At 36.3% G+C, this 23,303-nt stretch overlaps 1 protein-coding gene across 11 annotated transcripts in view; it reads left to right on the top strand.

Annotated features, from left to right (window-relative positions):
- Positions 1-23,303, top strand: part of WAC (WW domain containing adaptor with coiled-coil) — an 89,366-nt gene that overhangs the window by 47,674 nt on the left and 18,389 nt on the right. For 8 of the 11 annotated variants that reach the window (XM_086714665.1, XM_086714664.1, XM_086714667.1 and 5 more), the window contains exons 4-7: positions 2,916-3,022; positions 8,929-9,044; positions 9,610-9,722; positions 14,054-14,362. In XM_086714665.1, the coding sequence (XP_086570791.1) occupies positions 2,916-3,022; positions 8,929-9,044; positions 9,610-9,722; positions 14,054-14,362 (645 nt within the window). The remainder of the gene's footprint in view (positions 1-2,915; positions 3,023-8,928; positions 9,045-9,609; positions 9,723-14,053; positions 14,363-23,303) is intronic. The other 3 variants (XM_086714668.1, XM_086714670.1, XM_086714669.1) reach the window with 1 other exon arrangement.

Genomic DNA, 23,303 nt, shown 5'->3' with positions numbered 1-23,303 from the left:
CAGGCACTCCAAATATACCTTACGTTTATAGAGTACTTCACTTATCATGTCTTCTCAACAAATCTTTAATTTGGGTCTTTTATTTCATAGATTTAAGCATAGATTGTCTTGCTTAAGAATATATACAAGTAAATGTCAGGGCATCTAACACAGGCTTCTTAAAGGATTATTCTAGGATTCTTTTCAGTCTTTAAAATTGGCCTTGATTTTCTTTATTTTCAACATATCTTTGGAAATTTCAATGGGAATCTCAACTCTACTAGGGATGTATAAATATGACATTCCAAGTGTGTATTATTCTGCTTTTTTGTAAACCTGACTTTAAAATAAGAGTTCTAAAGAGTGCAAATTTTGGCATAGATCTGATTTTCTTAAAAACCTGGGAATATTGCCTTTTCTTTGTAACTGAGTGTGTTGGGACTTGGTGATTGTCTAAGAGGCTCACAGGACCCAGTGTGTAATTACTACCCTGGCTATGACCTATTATTGTGAAAAGATACAAAGCATAGTAGTCAGCTAAGGGAAAAGGTATGCAGAGTAAAGCCTGGAGGAGACCAGGTGTGGGCCTCCAAGAGTCTTCTTCCAGTAGAGTCAGATAAGACATACTTCTTCGTTCCTTCAGCAGTGAATTGTGACAGTACATGTGAAATGTTGACTACACGGGAGGCTTATTAGAGAATTAGTACCCAAGATTTTTACTGGATTTGGCTTGTCGTTACATAGGCACCTCTGCCTAGCACGTACCAAAAATCTGGATTCCCAATAGGAAAGCATATGTTAAGCATAAACCATATTGCATGCATAAACAGCTTAGAGCCAGTGAGCAACTGTCAGCTGTTGTGGGAACTCTCCAGAAATCTAGGTTCCCACATGTGAGCCAAAGGCCAACTGTGTAAGCGGGCTTTTCTAAGGATAGCAGTCTTAGCCCGGCTCTGATAACTTTTCTGCACACTGAATTAATCTTGACTGATTTCGTCTTGATTGTGTTTTACGTTGTTTATTGAAGAATGTTTAGCCAACTGTATTAAAGTTTAGGGTGTCTTATATAAACACATGCCATACAGCAAGAAAAAAATTAAAAACAAGTAGATGAAGAAGTCATCAAGCAGTAGCCTTGTTGAGAAATTTCCTGTTATACCACCTCCGTTTTGCCAGGTTCTTAAGTAACCCTCTTTTGTCACTTGACTAGCTTTTTTGGGTCTTTGGATCTGCTTCTGGCATCCCTTGCAAACTGGCCCTTATCCAAGGTTAAGTGTTGGTCATTGCCTTTACTCTTGCCATATTCTTACTTCATTCCAAGCTCATAGTGCTTGTTTATATTATCATGCAAGGTAAAGTTAGAGTCTCCTACCTTTCACTTCTAATGGAGGAGACTTCCAGATCCCCTTCTGAATTCCTGGTTCTGTGTAGATCTGCTGACCACTTCCACTTGGGTATCTTAAAACTTTATAGTCCCCTTCTGTCCCCAGTTCACTTTCTTATCCACCTAGTTTCCTCTGCTGATATAGTTAATTCTTAATTATTTCTACTAATAACAACTCTGGTTCTAAGTGCTAATTCCTAGACCAGTCATCCATTTAAATTACTCTTCCCACTTTTTTGTTCATTATAGGGTACCCTCCATACCATTGACAGCATAGTTGTTTTTCTTTTTTTTTTTTTTAACAAAAGTTGAATTATGGTACCTTGTTGCTGAAAAATAAACATGTGGAATGAAATTTGAAATACTAGCAATTAGACTTTTATGATGAACCTTTTCATATCCTTACCAGCGTTTTTACAAGTCTATGTTTTTATACCTTGGCTTTAAAATTTGTTTTTGTTTTTTTTTTACTATTTATTTATTTTTGAGAGTGAGAGAGAGGGGGGAGACACAGAATCCGAAGCACTTCCAGGCTCTGAGCTGTCAGCACAGAGCCCAACGCAGGGCTAGAACTCATGACTCGTGAGATCATAACCTGAGCTGAAGTTGGACGCTTAACCGACTGAGCCACCCCGGTGCCCCCTCTTTTTTTTTTTTTTTTTTAAAGACCGTGAACACGTGAACCATCTCTGATGGTCTCTGAGATGTGTGGTTTATTCATAAAACTTATGAATTACTTTAAAAACCATTCTTAGGTAGAGTTGGTCCTGTTATTAGGAGACTTGATAACATTTCACCATCTTGAAAAGGAAGTACTTTCCCTAAGATTTAGTTTTCTTGATATTGTTTTAGTTAAAAAATTGGCAGAACTCTTTAAAGTTGTAGGAGCTATTTAAGAAATTGAAAAATAGGGGCGCCTGGATGGCTTGTCAGTTAAGCATCTGACTCTTGATTTCGGCTCAGGTCCTGATCTTGCGGTTCTTGAATTTGAGCCCTACATCCCCACATCGGGCTCTGTGCTCACAGTGTGAAGCCTGCTTCTCCCTCTCTCTGCCCCTCCCTCCACTTGTGTGTGTACTCTCTCTCTCTCAGTAATACGTAAATGTTCAAAAATATTTTTAAAAAGAAATTTAAAAATAATTGCAAAAACATATTGGATTATTTGTGACTTTTAGTTGTGTATCGCTTGAAATTTTGTGACTTTTTTCTTTATGTGTGGTTGTGTTTCTGTCTTTCCCTAATATAACTTATTTAAAAAAAAAAAAAACAAAAAAACAAGTTGCCAGAAATGATATAGATTAGGTTTTGCTCATCTAAATATAGTTAACATTTTTCCATAGGCTGTCAGCCATGTAAGATACATGCTCTTCAAGCCACATCTTTAGTTGGCTCACAAATGCTTAATATTGCAAGAAGTATGAATATGTATATATTCCTGATGCTTATGTAAAATGATTTAGGGTTACATGGTGATCTGTAGTATGGTAGAAACCAGTTGAAATTAAACATGAAATACGATTTATAATTCACTTTGCTCTTTATTTCTTTTAAGGGACCAGTTACTCTCCACAAGAAAATTCACACAACCACAGTGCTCTTCATAGTTCAAATTCACATTCTTCTAATCCAAGCAATAATCCAAGCAAAACTTCAGACACAGTAAGTATATAAACATGCTCACTTTTGGTTTTTGGGTTTTTTCTGTTTGTTTCATTTATTGCCCTGCCCACCTCCACTCTCCACCCCTTCAACCAAGTCTGTTGTTGTTGTTGTTGTTGTTGTTGTTGTTGTTGTTAAATCTAATGTCTTTTTTTTTTTTTAAGTAAATGTTGACCTTTTTAAAAATGTGTTTGAAGTAATGAGCTTACCTTTTAGTAGAATTGAGAATACTTGGGAGACACCACTTTGATATTTCTTCACTTTTTTACTGTACAGAGCAAAATCTACCATTGCAATATCTGAGATATAAAGATCTGTAGATTATGAAACTTCTATAGTTACCTAAAGTGGTTTAACTTGAGCTTGTTCTCCTTCTATAATATGTACACATCTTACAACATCTGTTAAGAGCATCTCCTGTGTTACACACTGTACTAAACACTAGTGATGCAAAGATTCCTGTCCTCAAGGGAATTTAAGTCAGGAATTTTAGATATTTCTAAACTGAAGTAATAACTCAGCTTGCATTTTTTAAAGTCAGGGTTCAAATGAAAGTTGTAACAAGTCCATTTTACAAAAGTTGCCAAGCATATGCTAGGTTGTAGCCATATAGTACTAAGAAAATGTGGCCCATCCTAAAGGAACTTTTGGACCTGTGGTGAAAACTGAAGAGTGAACAGTTAAAACAGTGTGCGTTAGGGGTGCCTGGGTGGCTCAGTCGGTTGGGCGTCCGACTTCGGCTCAGGTCGTGATCTCGCAGTCTGTGAGTTCGGGCCCCGCATCAGGCTCTGTGTGGACAGCTCAGAGCCTGGAGCCTGCTTTGGATTCTGTGTCTCCCTCTCTCTCTGCCCCTCCCCTGCTCACAGTCTGTCTCTCTCTGTCTCTGAGAAATGAATAAACCTTAAAAAAAAATTTTTTTTTAAACAGTGTGAGTTAAAGTTGCTTTGGGAGCACTCAGAAGGAGAACTCCCAGCTTGGATGAGAGTAAGATCTTAAAGTACAAGTAACACTACTGAGCAGATTGAATAGAACTTAGCCAGTTGAAGAGGTCTGGAATTTGTGTGCTATGCAAAGGGAACAGCATCTACAAAGACAGTGAAGTGTGAGATAGCCCAGTGTATTTGGAGAACGTCAAGGATTTGGTAGTGTGAAAGAATGGTAAGAGTTCAGGTTACAGACGTGAGTGGGAGCCAGATCACAAAAAAATAATATATCTTACCAAGGAATATGAATTTTATAGAAAGGCAGTGGAGAGCTATTGAAGCATAGAATTGGTGAAGTAACCTCATACTTGCAATTTAAAAAATTCTATCCGGTAGTACCTTGGAAAATCTAGGAAGGAAAGAACAACTAGAAGACTATAGAAGTGGAGGTTGAATCCAACAGATTTTGCTTTGGTGATCATCATGACTTAATCAGCATTGAAAGGTGCTTGGGATTGATTATTTCTTGTCCCTTGTTGAAGCAGTGTGGATAGTACATTTCTGCAGAAACTCGAAACATAAATGGTAGTATTTTCATAAAGGTAGATTTAGAGTGGTTTTAAATATTGTATTAGTCAGGGTCCAGGTAGGAGAACAAAACAATACTGGATATTTCAGCACAGAAAATTTAATAGTGCAAAGAATTTTATATATAGGATTAAGCAGATACTGCATGCTTTTGAGGACTGAAGAAACAAAAAGGAACATTCAGCTATTGCATCTATAGTAATCACCATTAGGGCCAGAGTACAGTAGGAAGACGTTGTGGTAGGGGCGCCTGGGTGGCGCAGTCGGTTGGGCGTCCGACTTCAGCCAGGTCACGATCTCGCGGTCCGGGAGTTCGAGCCCCGCGTCGGGCTCTGGGCTGATGGCTCGGAGCCTGGAGCCTGTTTCCGATTCTGTGTCTCCCTCTCTCTGTGCCCCTCCCCCGTTCATGCTCTGTCTCTCTCTGTCCCAAAAATAAATAAACGTTGAAAAAAAAAATTTAAAAAAAAATAAATAAAAAAAAAAAGAAGACGTTGTGGTTATTAGAACCTAGTAGTTTAGAGGAGGAGTCCTGCAGAGATCTGGTTAGAACCTCAGTGGTATGAAGCTAGTTCTGGTTTCAGACAGCAGAGAGCCAGAAACTGGAGCCAGCTGTGGCTGCTAGGCTTCTCCTTTCTCCTGCCTTTCAGTCCTGTTCCAGTGCCTACTGTTGGCAGAATCTAACGGGAAGCCAGGTGACTAAATAGAATGTAATTTGCAGTATCACAGAACAGCACAGAAGTGTTGGTGTTGGGGTGCCTGGGTGGCTCAGTCGGTTGAGCATCCGACTTCAGCTCAGGTCATGATCTCACAGCTCGTGAGTTCGAGCCCTGCGTCAGGCTCTGTGCTGACAGCTCGGAGCCTGGAGCCTGCTTCGGATTCTGTGTGTCTCTCTCTCTCTGCCCCTCGCCCGCTCATGCTCTGTCTCTGTCAAAAATAAATAAACGTTAAAAAAAAAATTTAGTAGGAGTGTGGTGTCGAGACTGAGACAACAGCTTGGTAAACCTTAACCGGTGTTTACCAAACTACTTGTGAGGAGTCATTTCCATTAAGGTGTATAGTCAGGATTTTAGGATGAATCTTTTTTGTGGAAAATGGCTCCATTAATTTACAAAGTAACAAGCAATAACTTAAAGTTCCATTTATCACTCACAATTCTGATTTGGTATTTGCTGACAGTTAACAGTGGCAGGCCATGTGGACATTAGTTTAAACAGAATCTTTATTCAAGGAAAACTAATTCTGGTTATTTTGATTTCCAAGATGACAATGAGCAATCAGAGAAGTTTCATCAACCCAAATCATGTTAGGGGATTTCATTATGTGGGTGGATGCTGAAGACTGTACTGAAATGGAATGAATTAAGTGTTACATGTTTTCAGAATCAGGATTTCCCTTTTGGTAAATTTCAACTATAGGTATATAATTAATCTCCAAGCAGGTGTCTTTTTTATTATAATGTACCCAGTGGGCATGACACATGTTTTATAAAGTATAAATTTAATCTTACCTGAGAAGTTAGCTTTTGAAACTTCTGCATGTTACTTAGTTGTAAACTGACTTTCTCTTCAAATCACTTCTAATGGAAGTTTTTGAGTAGAAAATAAAACATAAAATTAGTCTTTAATATTTTCATAATGGAAGAAAAGATGAATATTAGGTAACTTAGGTCAACACAATATGGAATAACTTTTTAAAAAAGTAGTTCTTTTTTCTCTTCGAAGTTTTCACGTTTTAAATCTGTCTTTGAAAATCTTATTTAGTTATCTACAAAGACATTTTATTGTTGGGTGATTTATATTTATAAACTGTTGAAAATCAAATTGAAGTTGTCTTATTTTTTCAGTATTCGATTAAGATGAACATTTATTGTGGTTTAACACAGAACCGAGCCCATGGTAACTAGGAAAAGCTTTTTGAATGCATCCTCCTCCCTAATCTAAATCATAATAGGATTTACCTCATGGAGATTATTTTAGGTTAGTTATGCATATTTGTGATTTTTAAGAGGCCTCTAAATTGCTTCATTTAGAAAAAAAAATTATTCCCATTTAAATACATAATTGGTATCTTCCCTTCTGCCTGTCCACCAATTTTGATTTGCTAGGGATTCAGTCCTAGTTTGAAGTCAGTCCTAGATGACTTGGCATTTATATATCAGCTCTACTGTTATGGCTTAAGTATCTTCTGCATATTTTGGAGCTTTTCAGTTCGAGGCCCTCAAGATCTAGTTTCTGTAATCAGCCTTGCCCAAAGATACTCAGCTTAATTTAAAAAAAAAATTTTTTTTTTTTTTAAAACGTTTTTATTTATTTTTGAGACAGAGACAGAGCATGAACAGAGGAGGGGCAGAGAGAGAGGGAGACACAGAATCCGAAACAGGCTCCAGGCTCTGAGCTGTCCGCACAGAGCCCAACGCGGGGCTCGAACTCACGGACCGTGAGATCATGACCTGAGCCGAGGTCGGATGCTTAACCGACCGAGCCACCCACGCGCCCCACAGCTTAATTTTTTAAAAATTAGAAATTTATCAGAGAATTCTTAGGACTCCATGAAATTCTTTTGTTACAGTAAATGCCGTCTTCGATGTTGTTGTTCAGTGAACTGTTCCTTAATAACCATTCGTAGGTTAATTCCAAGATTAACCATTTCTTTCCCATGATCTCACTTGGGGAAGAAGTAGTGGGATTCTGTATTCCAAGAAAGACAGTAGAAAGGGATATGCTTTTTTAAAAAGAGAAAAGCAGTGTTTGCATAAGACGTAAAAGACATTTTGAATTGGAAAACAGATGGTGCCTATGGAGTACTGTTTAGTACTATTCGTTAAGTGCAGTTGTTTTCATTCTTTCTCAAGATCTTTCTACATTCATGAGTTTTGAGAGCCTTTGTTTATCTTCTATCAGTATTTGCCATATTAAAAATTAAAACTTGATAAATAAGAAAAATAATTTTTAAATTGGTCAATTGTAAACCCTTTATATGTTAGCGTATGTAATGTTTTTATGAAAAACAACTATAAAACAAAAAAATAGAACCGAATTATCTCTTTAACGCTTGTCTTAATAGAAGATACCTAGAACTTCACATCTGCTCTGCATTCAATCTCCCATGGTTGGGTTCCTGCAGCTTGGTACTTGTAGGCTACTTCTGGAAACTAGAAGGATTGAGAGTTAACTTTCCACTGGTATCAGAAGCTTGGAGGCACATGGGTGATTTCCAGTAGCTTCATTTTTGGGGAGCATACTCCCAAGAGCATAAATGTGGCAGAATCTGCAATATTTTTTCATCTACCCTCAAAATTATTGTGACCTATTTAGAATTGGAGTTGATTTGGTGGAAATAATGGGCATCCAGAAACAGGTGTTGACCCTTTTTTCTGTCACAATTAGTTTTGTGACCTATGGACAACTTGTAAGTTCTCTAGGCTTATTTCCTACTTGGTGAAATTAAAGCAGGGCATGAGAGTTTGTTCCTCAAGCTTTAAAATTGTTCAGTTTACACCGGTGAGCCCAGAAGAAGTGTGGACTACCAAAGTATGACATTGTTTCATTTTGATCTCAAAGCTCCTTTGAGAAAATAGTCAACTTCATGTAGAAGTACACTTGGAAACCTATCCGATTTCCCGGGGCCAGTGCAGGCACTTAGACTTCATACTTTTTGAGATCAGTTCCATGGAAATGGGGCCTCCTTTCAGACTTTTCTAATTTCTTTATAATTTAACAGTATCTATAAAATACCTAGAGAATGTGAGAATTTTTGAAAGGCTGGTTTTTGTTACAGGGAAATGAGTGATGCTGCTGACCCTGTGTATTAGACAAGGTTTAGCTAACACTTGGCCCATCTCATGGATTTTGAAGGTGAAACAAATTTATAGCACAAAGCTGTGTTTACATTTTTTTTTTAATTTTGTGCCTTTTTTTTCCACTAAGTAAGTTAATATAGGCAGGATGTTCTCTCTTACATTGTATGTGAGTACTGTTGTGCCATAATGAGTTTAGAACTGCTGCACTGTCCTGTCATCAAATCAGTCAGTTGAGTGGGTTTTCTAAAACACTCTCCCTCCCGCTGCCGTATGACTGGATTTCAGCAATTAAAATTACAATAATGGGGAACTTTTTGTAATGCTTTTCTACAGTCAAGATGTGTTAATTTTGCATTTCTTATTCTGTGCCTAATCTAATGTAATCTGTTTAATTTTATAGGATTTTCTATTGTTATTTTTGATGGTTTTCAGTAGACCAAGGTCTCCTAAGATATATATACAGAGAATTACATTCTAGATCAAGATCCCTTTGTTTCATAGTCTTTTTCCATATATATGCTTTGAAAACCTTTGGCATTCTTGATATTGATTGATTAGCATTAACATTTTCTAACTTGTAAAAATGTATTTTTAAGCCTTATGATTCTGCAGATGACTGGTCTGAGCATATTAGCTCTTCTGGGAAAAAATACTACTACAATTGTCGAACAGAAGTTTCACAATGGGAAAAACCAAAAGAGTGGCTTGAAAGGTATTTGCTCTTATTGAAAAATATTTCTTCTTGATTCTACAAGTTAATATCTTAGAACATTCTGAGTTTAGATTTCTTATAGTGAAACTCCTCGTTCTCCTCTTTAGTTCTAGGAGTTGGCCCATTGTGTTTTCTATAATTTCTCTTAAAATAAAAAAAATAACTTGGACAGATAAGCAGCTGTCCCCAAGGACTTTGTAAACAGTATATTTAATTATAATTTTATATCATCCTATATTTATGTGTCTTATAATTTGTAATAGAGATCTTTATAATTCTTAAAGGATAATATGTTTCCTTCATACATGTAGAATTAATATTGGAGAGTTTTGGTTGTAGGGTTAATGGCATATAAATAATTGCTATAATATTGCCATCACTGAGAAACATTAATGTTCTGTTAGCTATGTCTCTCTCATCTTCCACACCACTTGATAGTATGGCTGTGTTCAGTTCTTTTATTTTCCATATACCATTTTGTTTTGACCATTTGTTGAGAAGTGGCACATGTAAACTCATTGTACTTGATATTATTTTTATGGGTTTATCCATGTTTTATTTTTAGAGAACAGAGACAAAAAGAAGCAAACAAGATGGCAGTTAATAGCTTCCCAAAAGATAGGGATTACAGAAGGGAGGTGATGCAAGCAACAGCCACTAGTGGGTTTGCCAGTGGAAGTAAGTATTAATTATTGTCTTTGCAACAGTATAATGTTTGATTCACTCCTATAGATCATGTATTTATCTCTGTATGCATAACTGTTTACATATGTAAACTAAAATAATAGTAACATACAGGGTTTCTTTTATGTCAGATCTGTCCCCTTAACCTCCACCATTTTGATTGCTGAAAAGAAAAAGGGTGCACAGAGGAATAGTACATCTATGTATTCATCACTACTCATAATGGCTATAATGCAGCTGAATTGGTGAGAAATAAAATTTCATAATGTGGACTGACTGCTTTTTAAGGCAGGAGTTTTGTGTTTTTTCACCTTTCCTGAATTGTGTCCTATTAAACTGGACAGTGAAATCCCTTCCAAAACTCAGTGTTTCCATCTAATTATTGATTTGTGGCCACACACAGATTGTGACATCCAAATATCGGTGCTTTGTGTTTATCAGGGAGTAACTTTTTTATCCTCATAGCTGGATACTGATTTTGTCATAATCCTAGATCTGTATAATGTCTCCATAATGTGGGCATACCTTAATATTTTTTGAGGTCAGATTATGTCTAAGTGGGACAGTATGAGTCCTATACTTTTATTTCTTAATTCAAATTGAGTTTGAATTTGAAGCTTTTTACTAGTGGTAGTCTATTCCCAGTGGCTTCTCTTGCCTGGAATAGAATTTAAATGCCACTGTAGAATTTTTAGGCTCTTTGTCAAATTTGAAATTTTGAGAAGAATCTTAAAAAGATGTGTTCTGGAAATTCTTGGACTTAAGCATTTGAATCTTCCTCCTGTAACTTATGTAGGGGATGTGTTTGGTCTCAGCAGAGGATGCTGATTTTTTGATGGGAAAAACTTTAAGGTGAAACAGATAGTTAACAGTTCTTCAGCACTGAATGTTTAATTTACATTCCTTGGAACATTTAATTTTTTTATATTCGTGAAATTGTACTTAATTCTCAGAAAACAATGACTTAAAGTACTGAAGTAAAATTAAAACTATTGTATTTTGAGACAGAAGGCTTGGGTTCTAGGTCCATTTCACTTACTACCTTAAGTAACTGACTTCTGGCAAACAATCAAAAATGAGATAAAGGTTTTTCTTTCCAGGTTAAAAAAAAATAGCACCCTGCTTATGGGCCTCCCGAACAAACTGCAGAAAAAGGGAGATTAGGAGGTATGGAGAAGGAGTGGCAAATGGGTGTAAAAATAATAACTTTATTAAGATATTGGGGCAGGCCTCTCAGTGGCTCATGGTTCCCGGATAGGAAAACAGAGCGTAGTGTGTCTGCTTTATTCTTTCCAAAATACTCTTATCAGTTAAGTCTCTTTTCCTCCCTTGAGGTAGAGTACATGAGAGAAGTAAAGATCTGATGCAAATAATGATAGAAGTGAAAATGTTATTTTTTTGTCTTTTTAATAAACCACCTTTAAGGAAATAAAATCAGTTTTTAAATTGTGTGCATCTTTTTCTTTCAAAGATGAAATAGTTTTTTCCTTTTTTTCCATAACTTCACAAGTGAGGCATGTTTATTGTTAAAAAATTAGAGGGGTCAGTTTTAAATTCCGTCAGCCAGGAACATTTGGGGTTATACTTTTTTTCTGTATGCTTACAAATGTTTATAAAAACTACATATATATATGTGTGTGTGTGTGTGTATATATATATATATATATACATATATATATATGTGTGTGTGTATATATATATATATATATACGGGATGATATGTTACTGCTTTTAATCTTTTCTTTTGTTCAGTAGTATTTCAAGGAAATGTTTCTATGTCAGTTTATAAATCCATATGTGTTAAATTGGCTGCATGGGTTTCCATTTTTGGTTGTGCCCTCATATATAAATAAGATACTTAGGTGGTTTTTTGCCTTTTCCTAATGTCAACAGTGCTGCGATTCCTATTATTACTTCCTCAGCCAAATTCCTCGAAGTGCAAATGATGAGTCAGTAGGTCTGACTTTGTGTTGAAATACAGTCATGAGTCACACCTTTTTAGTTTTAAGTAATGTTTGAGAAAAACCTTGACTTTCTCCTTTTATTTTTCCTTAATTGATCAACTGATTTGTACTTAAGTGTGGTAGTAATGAAGTCATTATGCCATTTCAGTGCTTAACTTGGTCTATCCAAAAAATGTTGGCAACTTTCCCATATGTCCAGTGCATTGGTGTTCATATAGGATAAGGCCTAAAGCTTTGTAGTTCATAAATGCCGATAAAATGTGTGGGGCGAGGCAGGGCAAGATGGAAAGGTTTTATATGTAAAGACATCAAGGTAGAAAATAGATTTGTTTTTTGCACTATAGCAAATAATGTTATCCAGAACTTGACGTTGAAAACTTTCTGGATAAAATTTTTAATTTGACATTACTGCTGCTAGGTTTTCATTGTCTTTAATCTGTGCCTCATAGAATGATTGCTCTGTGCTTAGAGAAACCTTAATTTGGGGTTTCTCAACAGTAGCACCGATGACATTTTGGCTTGGGAGATTCTTTGTTGTGGGACGCCGTCCTCCATACCTGTATACTGTGCCTGGCCTCTACTTGCCGGATACCAGTAGCACACCTCCTCTCTCCCCAGTCGTGACAACCAAAAATGTCTGCAGACATTTGCCAAATGTCTTTGTTGTGGGGGGTGTGCAAGCAGAGTCATTGAGTTAACTGTTTTGTCTAGAGTTGTGAATAATAGAAAGTTGTTGCAGCTGCTACTTCCTTAGCTCCTGTAATCCTGCTGCCATTTTTTTCCCTAAAGCTTACAAGTGAAGAAGTATCAGCTTTAATTTTCATCTGAATGCATTTACTTGTTGTACTTTGACTCCAGTCATACAGAACTGAAAGGGACTTTTGTTGGTGTCCAGGAAAAAAAAGTTCTTGGTAATCAAGTGACATGATTAGGGGGAATTGGGCATGGTGTTATTTGTTTTATCTGTCCCGAAAAGTTTCTATTGTAGTGGTATTCTTCCCAGGAAGACATTCTAGAACAAAATTTCTTAAGTTTCGTGTGCTGCATGCAAGTTGACGGTTTAATAATGAGTTAATATCATGCAACAGACGTTTGTATTCTACTCTGATAGCTCAATCTGTGTGTTCATTTTTTTTTTTTTTTTTTTGCTAAGGTTAATGTGTAACTTACAACATTGAATTTCATTTATTAAGTCAAAAGACTTTGTGTTTTCGTACAACTGAAGGTTTTTTTGGCAGTACCCAGTACATTTTGTTTAGTGTAACATGTGGGAGTTGTGCACTGAAGATTTGGAAACTGACTTGTAGTTTCAGTATACTTCCTTCTTTGCACTGTCTTGATCTCTAGACTCAGAGGAACCACGAATTGGAAAAAAAACTAAAATATTCAACAGGGAGGGCATCCTTTGGTAATATTGCATATGTGCTTGAATCTTAAGATATTTCTCTACTTGAAAGTTGCTTAATTTTTTAGTTATAAATTAGAGTATTAGAATTTTGGCTATAGAATTTTTGATAAATCCAAATTTTGTTATCATGATTGTTGAAATTTTCCTTGTACTCTTTTTTGGAAGTAGAATATTTCTGAGGTTTAAATATTTTTGTGACTTTAAATCGGAAGGAGATATTTTTAATAGAACTGGTAAATAGCGAGTAGAATTTTCTGACTGTGCTGCCAGATATAGGCTTTGTATTTTCAGATAGCATTATCTATAACTTGAGTTTATAACTAAATGGTATTATTAGCATTATTAAAAATATGAACTGATTTATGTTTTGAAAGCACAGTACATCATAAATTCAGCCATCCCAAAATAAGGTCATTTAAGCCCTAGCACAAACTACTTTAGAGACCACTAGTTAGCTACTTTACTATTCAGAACAATCAGGCTAATAAAGCTAATATTCCTTTGCAGTTGAACCACTGTGGATAATTCAATTATTAGAACCTGTGGTCCATATTTTAAAGGAATGGACCGTTTCCCTTTTCTATTTTAAAATATTTAAAAAGGTTTTCATTTGAGTAAAATGTTATAACTCCATATATTTATTTTTTTCCATGTTTTGTGTGAACTGTGGTGTGGTTCTAAAGAATCGCCCGAAACTAGTAGCCCACTTGAAATCTGAGTATAGATTAATGCTTAATTACAATAGAGCTAAAATTTCTCTCTTTCAGTATTTGGATTTTTATATATGCTAGTGGTAAAACTGCAGATACTAACTGGGCTTGCAGTTTTATATCAAGATACAAGTACAGGTATGTTGCTAAATTAGCTGATGTTAAAGACAGGATTCTAACGTAATCTTTTTTCTTCCCCCTTCCGTCATTCCAACATCTCTTTTTTCGAACTGTGAACTAAAGTGGAAGACAAGCATTCCAGTGATGCCAGTAGTTTGCTCCCACAGAATATTTTGTCTCAAACAAGCAGACACAATGACAGAGACTACAGACTGCCAAGAGCAGAGACTCACAGTAGTTCTACGCCAGTACAGCACCCCATCAAACCAGTGGTTCATCCAACTGCTACCCCAAGCACTCTTCCTTCTAGTCCATTTACGCTACAGTCTGATCACCAGCCAAAGAAATCATTTGATGCTAATGGAGCATCTACTTTATCAAAACTGCCTACACCCACATCTTCTGTCCCTGCACAGAAAACAGAAAGAAAAGGTATGCCATTATTACTAGATGATGCACGTTGAACTATAGTTTCTGAGTTTTTGATTATATTACATTATCTCCATTAGCTTGAATAAGACTCTTTAAAAGTCTTTTAGAATGTTACTGCATAGATTTAGGTCTAGAGTTAGCCATATTTAGCTTTTTCTTTTAATTTTTAATTATGAAGCTTTTGCACTGTTTTTTGCCTTCGACACTTTGAAGTCAAGTGCTTAATTTATAACAGTAATGGTTTAAATAACTTCTCAAAGTCAAAGGACTGTCCCTTCATATTTGTATAATTTTCAGGTTTTGTAATAATTGTCATGATGGTTTAGTTCAGATATGGTCTCAATTTTCTGTTAATTAAAATTTAATATGAATATAATATGAATAGACATTTTAAAGCTTGTTATTTCTGCATACCGTGCAACTATTGGTTTTAATTTGTGAATTAGAAAACTGTGTCATGGGCCATAAGATAGAGTCTTAATGTCTGAATTAGAACTTTAATCTGAAGAGTAGAAGTTAAACTTTGCAACCCAAATTGTGTTTTTATACAACTCAGTGCTGATAACCGTAGCTTGTTAAAAGAGTTAAGAGAAAAATTGTGGCAACAACTACTTGGGAGGTAACACACAACAGAAGCAGAGCGCTGAGATAATTATATCTGCATGGACCACAGTTCTACTAAACTTCACACGTAATAACGCGTTTTAAGAAATAAAGGCAATTAAAAGGCATTAAGGAGGTAAATTATGGGCAAGACCCATTAGCAGACTAATTGGCAGATTAGCATCAGTAACAATTGAGAAACTTTTAAACGTCCTATGAGTTTGGGAGATGCTACATGGATCTGATGAGTCTTTAAGCTTTTAATCTATTACCCGATTCGTTATTTCACATTAATTTGTTGACAAAGGGTTCTCATAGTTCGGTTTCTTTTGCTTCTTGTTTCCTTTTATGCATGTTACTTGAATTTCTCTTGTAGTAGTGGTTACATATTAAGCCACAGACTTTTATCGTATAGTCTTTTTAATACATTAAACCTTAAGCAGGTTGTTCCAAATGTCAGATTCCCCTAAGATGGTTTGTACCAGCATTCATACGTGTAAGTCCTATTTACCTTGATGCAGAATTAAGTTGGTGAAGAGAATTCTTGAGAGATGAAATCTGAATTAATGCAGTAATTGTTAATGTGATAGAACTTTCTAAAGGATGTTAATGGTTTATAATTTTGATTATTTGGTCACAGAAATTTTATTTTAAAATCCTGTCAGTTAAAATCCTGTGGCCTTTAAAAAGTCTTTGTCTCATTTCCTCTCTTGTTCATTTATTTAACACTTCTTAGCTCTTACCTCCCTTTTGAAATTCTTTCTTTCCTTAGCTTCTGGGATACTGCCACTCTTCAATTTACTAATTCTCTTTGCCCTCCTTAAATATCGGTATCGTTCAGCCTTTTCCTGTGGTTTGTTCTTTTTTTTCTTGCTCAGCATGTTCTCTTTTGCTGAACAGTTGTTCTTGTGGCTGCTTTGTCTACAAAGGTGACTCCCAAATCTTTATTTCTAACTCCTACTGCATATATGTGTCCCAGATTCCTCCCTTTCCCCACAATTTATTCTTAGGTTCTCAGTAACTACACTATTCTCCCAGCTATTCCTTGTTCTTCAACAAGGTTCATCTGCACCTACCCTTACCTGTCTATTGACAAATCCTGGATTCTGCCTTCTGTATCTTATGTGTGTGTATATATATATATCCTCTCTCTGGTTATTGTTACTACCGTTACTGAAACTCAGGGCATCTCTTTTGAAATAACTATCTGATAACTGCTCTGCTTCCTTCTACCCAGACTTATGGTGGCATCATCATAAAATTTAGGTTGGATTGTGTTAACTTCTTTGTTTAAAATTTTCTAATAGTTTTCCATTATCCACAGGATAAAGTCCATACTTTTTAGTAAGATGATCATAGCAAGTACTTGATAGTCTGGTTGCCGCCTGTCTGACTGGCTTGATCTCCACCATTCCCCATAATTCATCTTTTGCAAACTTGTACATTTCTTAGGGCATGTTACATTCTTTCATGTTTTGAGCCTTTGCTTAAAAGAAGGACATGTTTGTTCTTCCGTTCCATCCTGTTGAACTCCGTACTCTTTCTTTAAGAGCCAGCTCTAATGTCGTTGGGTTCTCAATGTCCGTTAACCTTTCCCAGTCTCTGTGTTTCCCAAACATCGGGTGCTTTTATTTATTACAACACTTACACATTTTAATTTTAGTTCCTTTAATTAAACTGTTTAGGGTTAGATGTTAATTGCATGTTGAACTTGTTTCACCTTCTGCCCTCTCCCTCCATGCTATAAGCACCATTCCTGACAAACTTTTTAAACATCATTAAAAATTAACTGTGTACCAGGTTTGGGGCTAAGTGTTTATCATACAATTTAGTTTATTCCTTAAAACATAATTGCATGGGAAGGTGGTGTATATCTCTTAGCTAAGAGGAGCCGGAATGCTGCCACCTGGTGTTAGAGGCAGCTTCGCCATTGTTTCCGTTAAAACTGTAGGTAATGAAAGACACAAATCTATATTAATTTGGACTCCAGTAACTCAAAATTCCTGACAAATCGTAGATATTATAGGAAGAACCTTGATTACTTTGGAATTGACTATTGATAGAGGGAAAATCGTATAATCTTTGCAGGTACTCCTTGCCTCCGAATTGAAGACAATATTCTTATATGACTATTTGGATCTTTTCAGATTGTTTAGCACTTAGTCTAAATTTGTGAACTGCTCATTAATTTGAAATCTATTTTTTTCCTTAATGGAGACATCCATGTTATTTAAGTTAAGCTTCCTATTGACTCTTCTCATCAATACAGTGATTTCCTTGTTTGGATTTGCCCTAACCAATAAATTTATATTGAGAGGTTGATGGTTCTGGTAAGATCAGACTCTTTGGACTCTTGGTAATAAGTGCTGATAGTATAGCTAAGCTCTATCTAGGGATATCAGTGGTAGGGTGCTGTATTAAGTAATACAAGAGCAAGGTCTTTGTTTTGTTTACCACTGCTCTGTCTCTAGTTCTTGACAAAATAATAGGCAGTCAGTAAATATTTGTTGTAGAAGGATAAATACCTGAAAGAAGGGTAATGAGTGTGTTAAAGGTTGGGGAAACACCTGCAGTGGTCATGTTTTAAAAAATGTATTTACAGAAATAAAGTATTCTGTATTTGTTGTGAATCTAATTAAAAGATACCAACAATAGATTTAGATGCCAAAATGCCAGTGTGCCTTTTGAGAAAAAGAGCCCAAGATAAATTCAAATGCTTGCTTGAGAAGCCAGAGTGTGGAGAATCTGAAGCTCCCGTTTTATAGGGAACAATCCTGGTGTTCAGTAGGGTGAAACAAGGTCGTGTATCTTCTTTTAGATCTGTATCTGTTGCTAGGGTAACATTTGATCATCTACTGGCAAGATTACTCTCCTGAACAACCGTATAACAAAGTAACAGAGATAGTGATGTGCTTAAAAACCTAAAATTTGATTTTTACCGGTTGGTACCCCATTGACCATTCTAAATCGGTCCTAACTCTGCCCTCCCTTCTGGATTTGTGACATGACAAAATGGGCAAGAGACCTTTGCTTTGGCCAAATAACTGCCAGTCCAGAGGAGTTTAATGACCTTAATTATGAAGTTTCTTATTTAGTAATTTAGAGTTTTGATTTATTAGCATAGATAAGCTTGAAAAGTAAAGCAAAATGGCCACAGAAGCAGATCTATTCAGTGATTTACAAGATAGCTTTTAGGAGATTAGCATATCTAACCATTTACTTGGTTCCACACTCTTAATCTAATGGGAGGGGAGATTAGTCCTTCATTAACATGAGGTGTGAGTTAGTCACTTGGAATAAATTTCCCTTTTGTGTTTTGATGGTATCTGTAGTCAGTGTGAAACCTGAATGAACCTGAAGACTTCAGTTGGTCATTAACCAGCTGTAGTGGGCCACCTTCAGCCCTGAGTTGCTTTGCTTTATAATAATTTTTAGGATTAATAACTATTCATGAAAATTAATAAGACTGGCCATAGAGTTACTCAAATTTTGTTGAATAACTGAATACATTAGTGGAAGAATTTAGTCTGTTCTAATCAATAAGTTTAAAATGATGTTAGTCAACCTAAGATGGCACTTTGAACAGTGGGGCAGCAGAAATGCAGTACCTGTGATGAAAGAATATTAGAAAATACAGTTTTAATTTGAGAGGTAGGGGAGGACTTTTTAAATCAAGACCCAAAATGCATTTGCCTTTGAAAAAAATGTTGATAGATTTGAACACGTAAGACAAATGAGCAATGGATATGAACAGGCAATTATAGAAGAGGAATTTAAAATTGCCAGCCTTGGCTTACAGTTATAAAAAATTAACTTGATGGATCAGAGACCTTAAACCTAGGAGCTAAAACTATAAAACTCTCAGAAGAAAACAGGTGAAAATCTTTAGGACATTGGATTTGGTGGTGATTTCTTAACTATGACACAAAAAGCACAGGCAACAAAATAAAATAAATTGGACTTCATCAAAATGAAAAACTTGTGCATCAGAGGACACTCTAGAGTGAAAAGACAACCCACAGGATGAGAGGAAGTAAATTGTAAATCATATGTCTGATACAGAATTAATGTCCAGAATATATGAAATCCTGTAACTGAACAATTAAATGAAACAACTTGGTTCAAATATGGGCAAAGGATTTGAATAGACGTTTCTCCAAGGAAGATGTTCTAGTGGCTAGTCAGTAAGCTGAAAAGGCATTCAGCACAGTGAAATACATAGTTCACACCCATAGGATGACTACTATAAAAACAGCAATGAAAATAAGTGTTTTTGAGGATGTGGAAAAAATTAGACCCCATGTACATTTCCTGTAAGATTGTAAAATGATGCAGCTCCTTTGGGATACAGTGTTTCCTCAAAAAAACAAAACCTGGAATTACCGTAGGATCAGCCAATTCTGTGCTTAGGTACATAGCCAAGAGAAGTGAAAGGGAATCAAACAGGGATTAATACATGGACGTTGTTCTTACCAGTATTCTTTACAGTAGCCAAAAGGTGGAAACAGTCCAAGTGTCCATCAGCTGAAACAGGATAAACAAAACGTGTGACACATGCAGTGTTACCCTGAAAAAGGAAGGAATTTATGACACATGCTGCAACATGGATGAACCTTGAAGACCTTACGCTAAATGAAATAAGCCAGACCCAAAAGGACAAATACTTGTGATTCCGCTTCTATGTGGTACTCAGAGTGAGCAAATTCAGAGACAGAAAGTAGAATAGTGACTTCTAGGGAGCAGGATGGTGAGGAATCCTTGTTTAATTGGTTACAGAATTTCTGTTTGGAGAGATGGAAAAGTTCTAGAGATGAATAGTGGTGATGTTTACATTGCACAACAATGTATATACTTAATGCCACTGAATTGTAAACCTAGAAATGGTTAAAGTGGTAAATTTTATATTGTATGTATTTTAACAGCATAAAAATTTTCAAGAGAAAGCTTTGTCAATACAAATTGGAGAGTAAAATGAGATTTTGCATCCTTAAGATTAGTGACAGTTAACAGTTGAATGTGGGGAAGCACAATCGGTGGGAATATATAAGTTGGTTATTTCAGGAGTCATTTTAATAAAATTTGTTAAAAGTTTTAAAATGTTTATCCTTCATATCTGTTAGCCTAAAGATTTTCTCAGTTGAATAAAAAAGCAAGTTGCAAAAATATATCCTAATATATTTGACATCAACACCATACTTAAGTACCTTAGTGGATGGATAGATGATTTAAAGTATTCATGAGTTATCAAAGTAAAAATAAATGAAAGTCACAGATTATATTGCTGTCAACAAGCTACTTTACAGTTTTGTTTTGTTTTCTTACTCTACTGCGCTTGAATACTTTGTTTCCTTTGCAACTTCTCCATGTTGTAATTTTCAGTGTCACACCACTACTACAAAATAGGACAAAACAGACTGCCCTTGTTGCATCGGTGGTTTGTGCTTGTTCGCATGTCCTGGTGGAGTGGCATTACAGCAACTGTCCAGACATCATAGGAGATTAATGTTTAGAAATGCAATATAGTACCTTTTACTCTTCAAGTGCTGTATCTGTTTAGATCTTACTGTGTAGTTCAAAAAGGAATTACTTGGCATACCAGAAAAATGTAGGTCAGAAATAGATTTTGACTTTGGTTTATGCTCTTGGATATTTTGAATGGGTGCCTAGAATTAGAAGAGGTGAATGTTACTTTTAACCTTAACAACTCAGAGTGTAGTAACAGATTTCTGTGTGATTTGTATGTGCAGTTTAGTCTTTAGTAGGTTTCGCCCCCTACTGGTAAGCGTTGGAAATATAAATGAATAATTCATAGTTACAGGCATAAAGGGAAAGAAAAAGGTTTTGTCAATGCATATATATATACAGAAGTTAAAATCAGAGGATAACATACTTATTTTAAGGCTCATATTAAAGTGAATAATTGGTTAGAGATCTGTAAATCATAGAAATATCAGATGGGAAAGTGACTTAATTTATTTAAGTTTAAAACAGCTTTGGGAAGACTAAAAAAACGCTCAAAGGAACCTAGGTTGGTTTGAATGCTTGGGAAAGTTTGCTTTTATTTATTTATTTATTTTTTTCAACGTTTATTTATTTTTGGGATAGAGAGAGACAGAGCATGAACGGGGGAGGGGCAGAGAGAGAGGGAGACACAGAATCGGAAACAGGCTCCAGGCTCTGAGCCATCAGCCCAGAGCCTGACGCGGGGCTCGAACTCCCGGACCGCGAGATCGTGACCTGGCTGAAGTCGGACGCTTAACCGACTGCGCCATCCAGGCGCCCCGAAAGTTTGCTTTTAAAGGAATGAGACTAGAGGCTGATATTCTTTAAAAGTGAAAGCCTATAGGAATGGCTTTGTAATGCAAAATAGTTTTTATTTATGTTTGATACACACTTGTAATGAGCATGTTATTAAGTATATCAGCCTTACTTCCTAACAGATTAGATTCTAGATCAAAAGGTCTCATAGAAATGTTAATTACAATTAAATACCTGAGGGCACCTGGCTGGCTCAGTTGGAAGAGCTTGCAATTCTTGATCTCAGGGTTGTAAGTTCAAGCCCTAAATGAGGTGTAGAGATTACTTAAATAAAACTTAAGAAAATTAAACGTCTATATAGAAAAAACTATATTTGATGACTGTTCCAAATAGTTTTGTTTCCTTTCTTATATTTTTTTTTAAAAAGGGATTGAGTATAAGATATTTTTGAGAGACACAGAGAGAGTGCGCACAAGAGAGAGAGAATCCCAGGAGGGGCAGAGGGAGACAGAGAGAGAAAGAGAAGTGGGGCTTGTGTTCCTTCTACCTGAAGGGGAACATGTGCTCACACCATGTGGGACTCAAACTCATGAACTGTGAGATCATGACCTGAACCGAAGTCCGATGCTTAACGACTGAGCCAGCCTGGTGCCCGAATGTGAGATTATTTAAAATAAGTTTAAATAAGTTAAATTTATCTCTAAGACTGTATACTGTTAATCCCTGTTTTGAAAATAGCATAAAGTAAGCCGTTAATTGGCTGTTTGGAGACCTTAGGCTTTCCACCCCATTATCATAAGTTCTACACCTAGAGGTTAAGAGGGAGAGGGAGAGCACATGTATGTGGACCTGGGCCTTAATGACAGAATCAGGCACCCATTCAACAAATACTTGTTGATGCCATCTTGTTGCCAAGTCCTATTTTTGTACCAGGGCTACAGAAGTAAATACAACAAAATTCCTCTCTTGAAGGAGTTCAAGTTCTAATAGGAGGGAAACATAAAGATAATAAACTATATAATAGAAGATGCTGAGTAATATGATAGATCTGTGTTAGGACAGTCAGAACTCAGAGGAAAGGTACCCAACCAGTACCTTTTGTGATATTTAAAAAAAAATTTTTTTAATGTTTATTTTAGAGAGAGAGACAGAGCACGAGTGGGGGAGGAGCAGAGAGAGAGGGAGACACACAGTCAGAAGCAGGCTCCAGGCTCTGAGCTGTTAGCACAGAGCCCGACGTGGGGCCCAAACTCACGAACCACAAGATCATGACCTGAGATGAAGTCGGACGCTCAACCGACTGAGCCACCCAGGCGCCCCACCTTTTGTGATTTTTTTTTTTCAACGTTTATTTATTTTTGGGACAGAGAGAGACAGAGCATGAACGGGGGAGGGGCAGAGAGAGAGGGAGACACAGAATCGGAAGCAGGCTGCAGGCTCCGAGCCATCAGCCCAGAGCCTGACGCGGGGCTCGAACTCACGGACCGCGAGATCGTGACCTGGCTGAAGTTGGACGCTTAACCGACTGCGCCACCCAGGCGCCCCTGTGATATTTTAATGATAAAACTAAGACTGCCTTTTGGGGTAGCATATTTATATTAATAAGCTCCATTATTTTCAGTTATACATGTAGATTGAGGCAACTAATATTTTAAATGTATAACGTAACATGCTTTGGAAGGGCGTTTGTATGGGTATGTGTCTTAGGGTGGAGCTATTATTTAAAATAGCATGGAAATATTTGTATGAGGAATCTAAAAATATAAAACCAAGCTTATAGATACAGAGACCAGATTGGTGGTTGCCAGGGGGGAAATGAGTAAAGGAAGTCAAAAGGTATAAACTTCCAGTTATAAAATGGAAGCATGGGGACAATAATGTGTAGCATGGCAACTATAGTTATTAATACAGTTAATATTTGAAAGTTGTGCATATTTGAAAGTTGCCAAGACAATCAATCTTGAAAGTTGTCAGCACAAGAAAAATAATTTCGTAATTGGTGATCATTTCACAATATATATGGATAAAGATTGTTGAACACCTGAAACTAATACAGTATTGTATGTCAATTTTACTTCAA

This window comes from Puma concolor, chromosome B4 (assembly GCF_028749965.1).
Source record: "Puma concolor isolate L17-30 chromosome B4, mPumCon1.1.hap2, whole genome shotgun sequence".
In the NCBI taxonomy this organism is placed as follows: Eukaryota; Metazoa; Chordata; class Mammalia; order Carnivora; family Felidae; genus Puma; species Puma concolor.
Note: the sequence above shows the minus strand (reverse complement) of the source record. Positions and strands in the feature narration are given on the sequence as shown.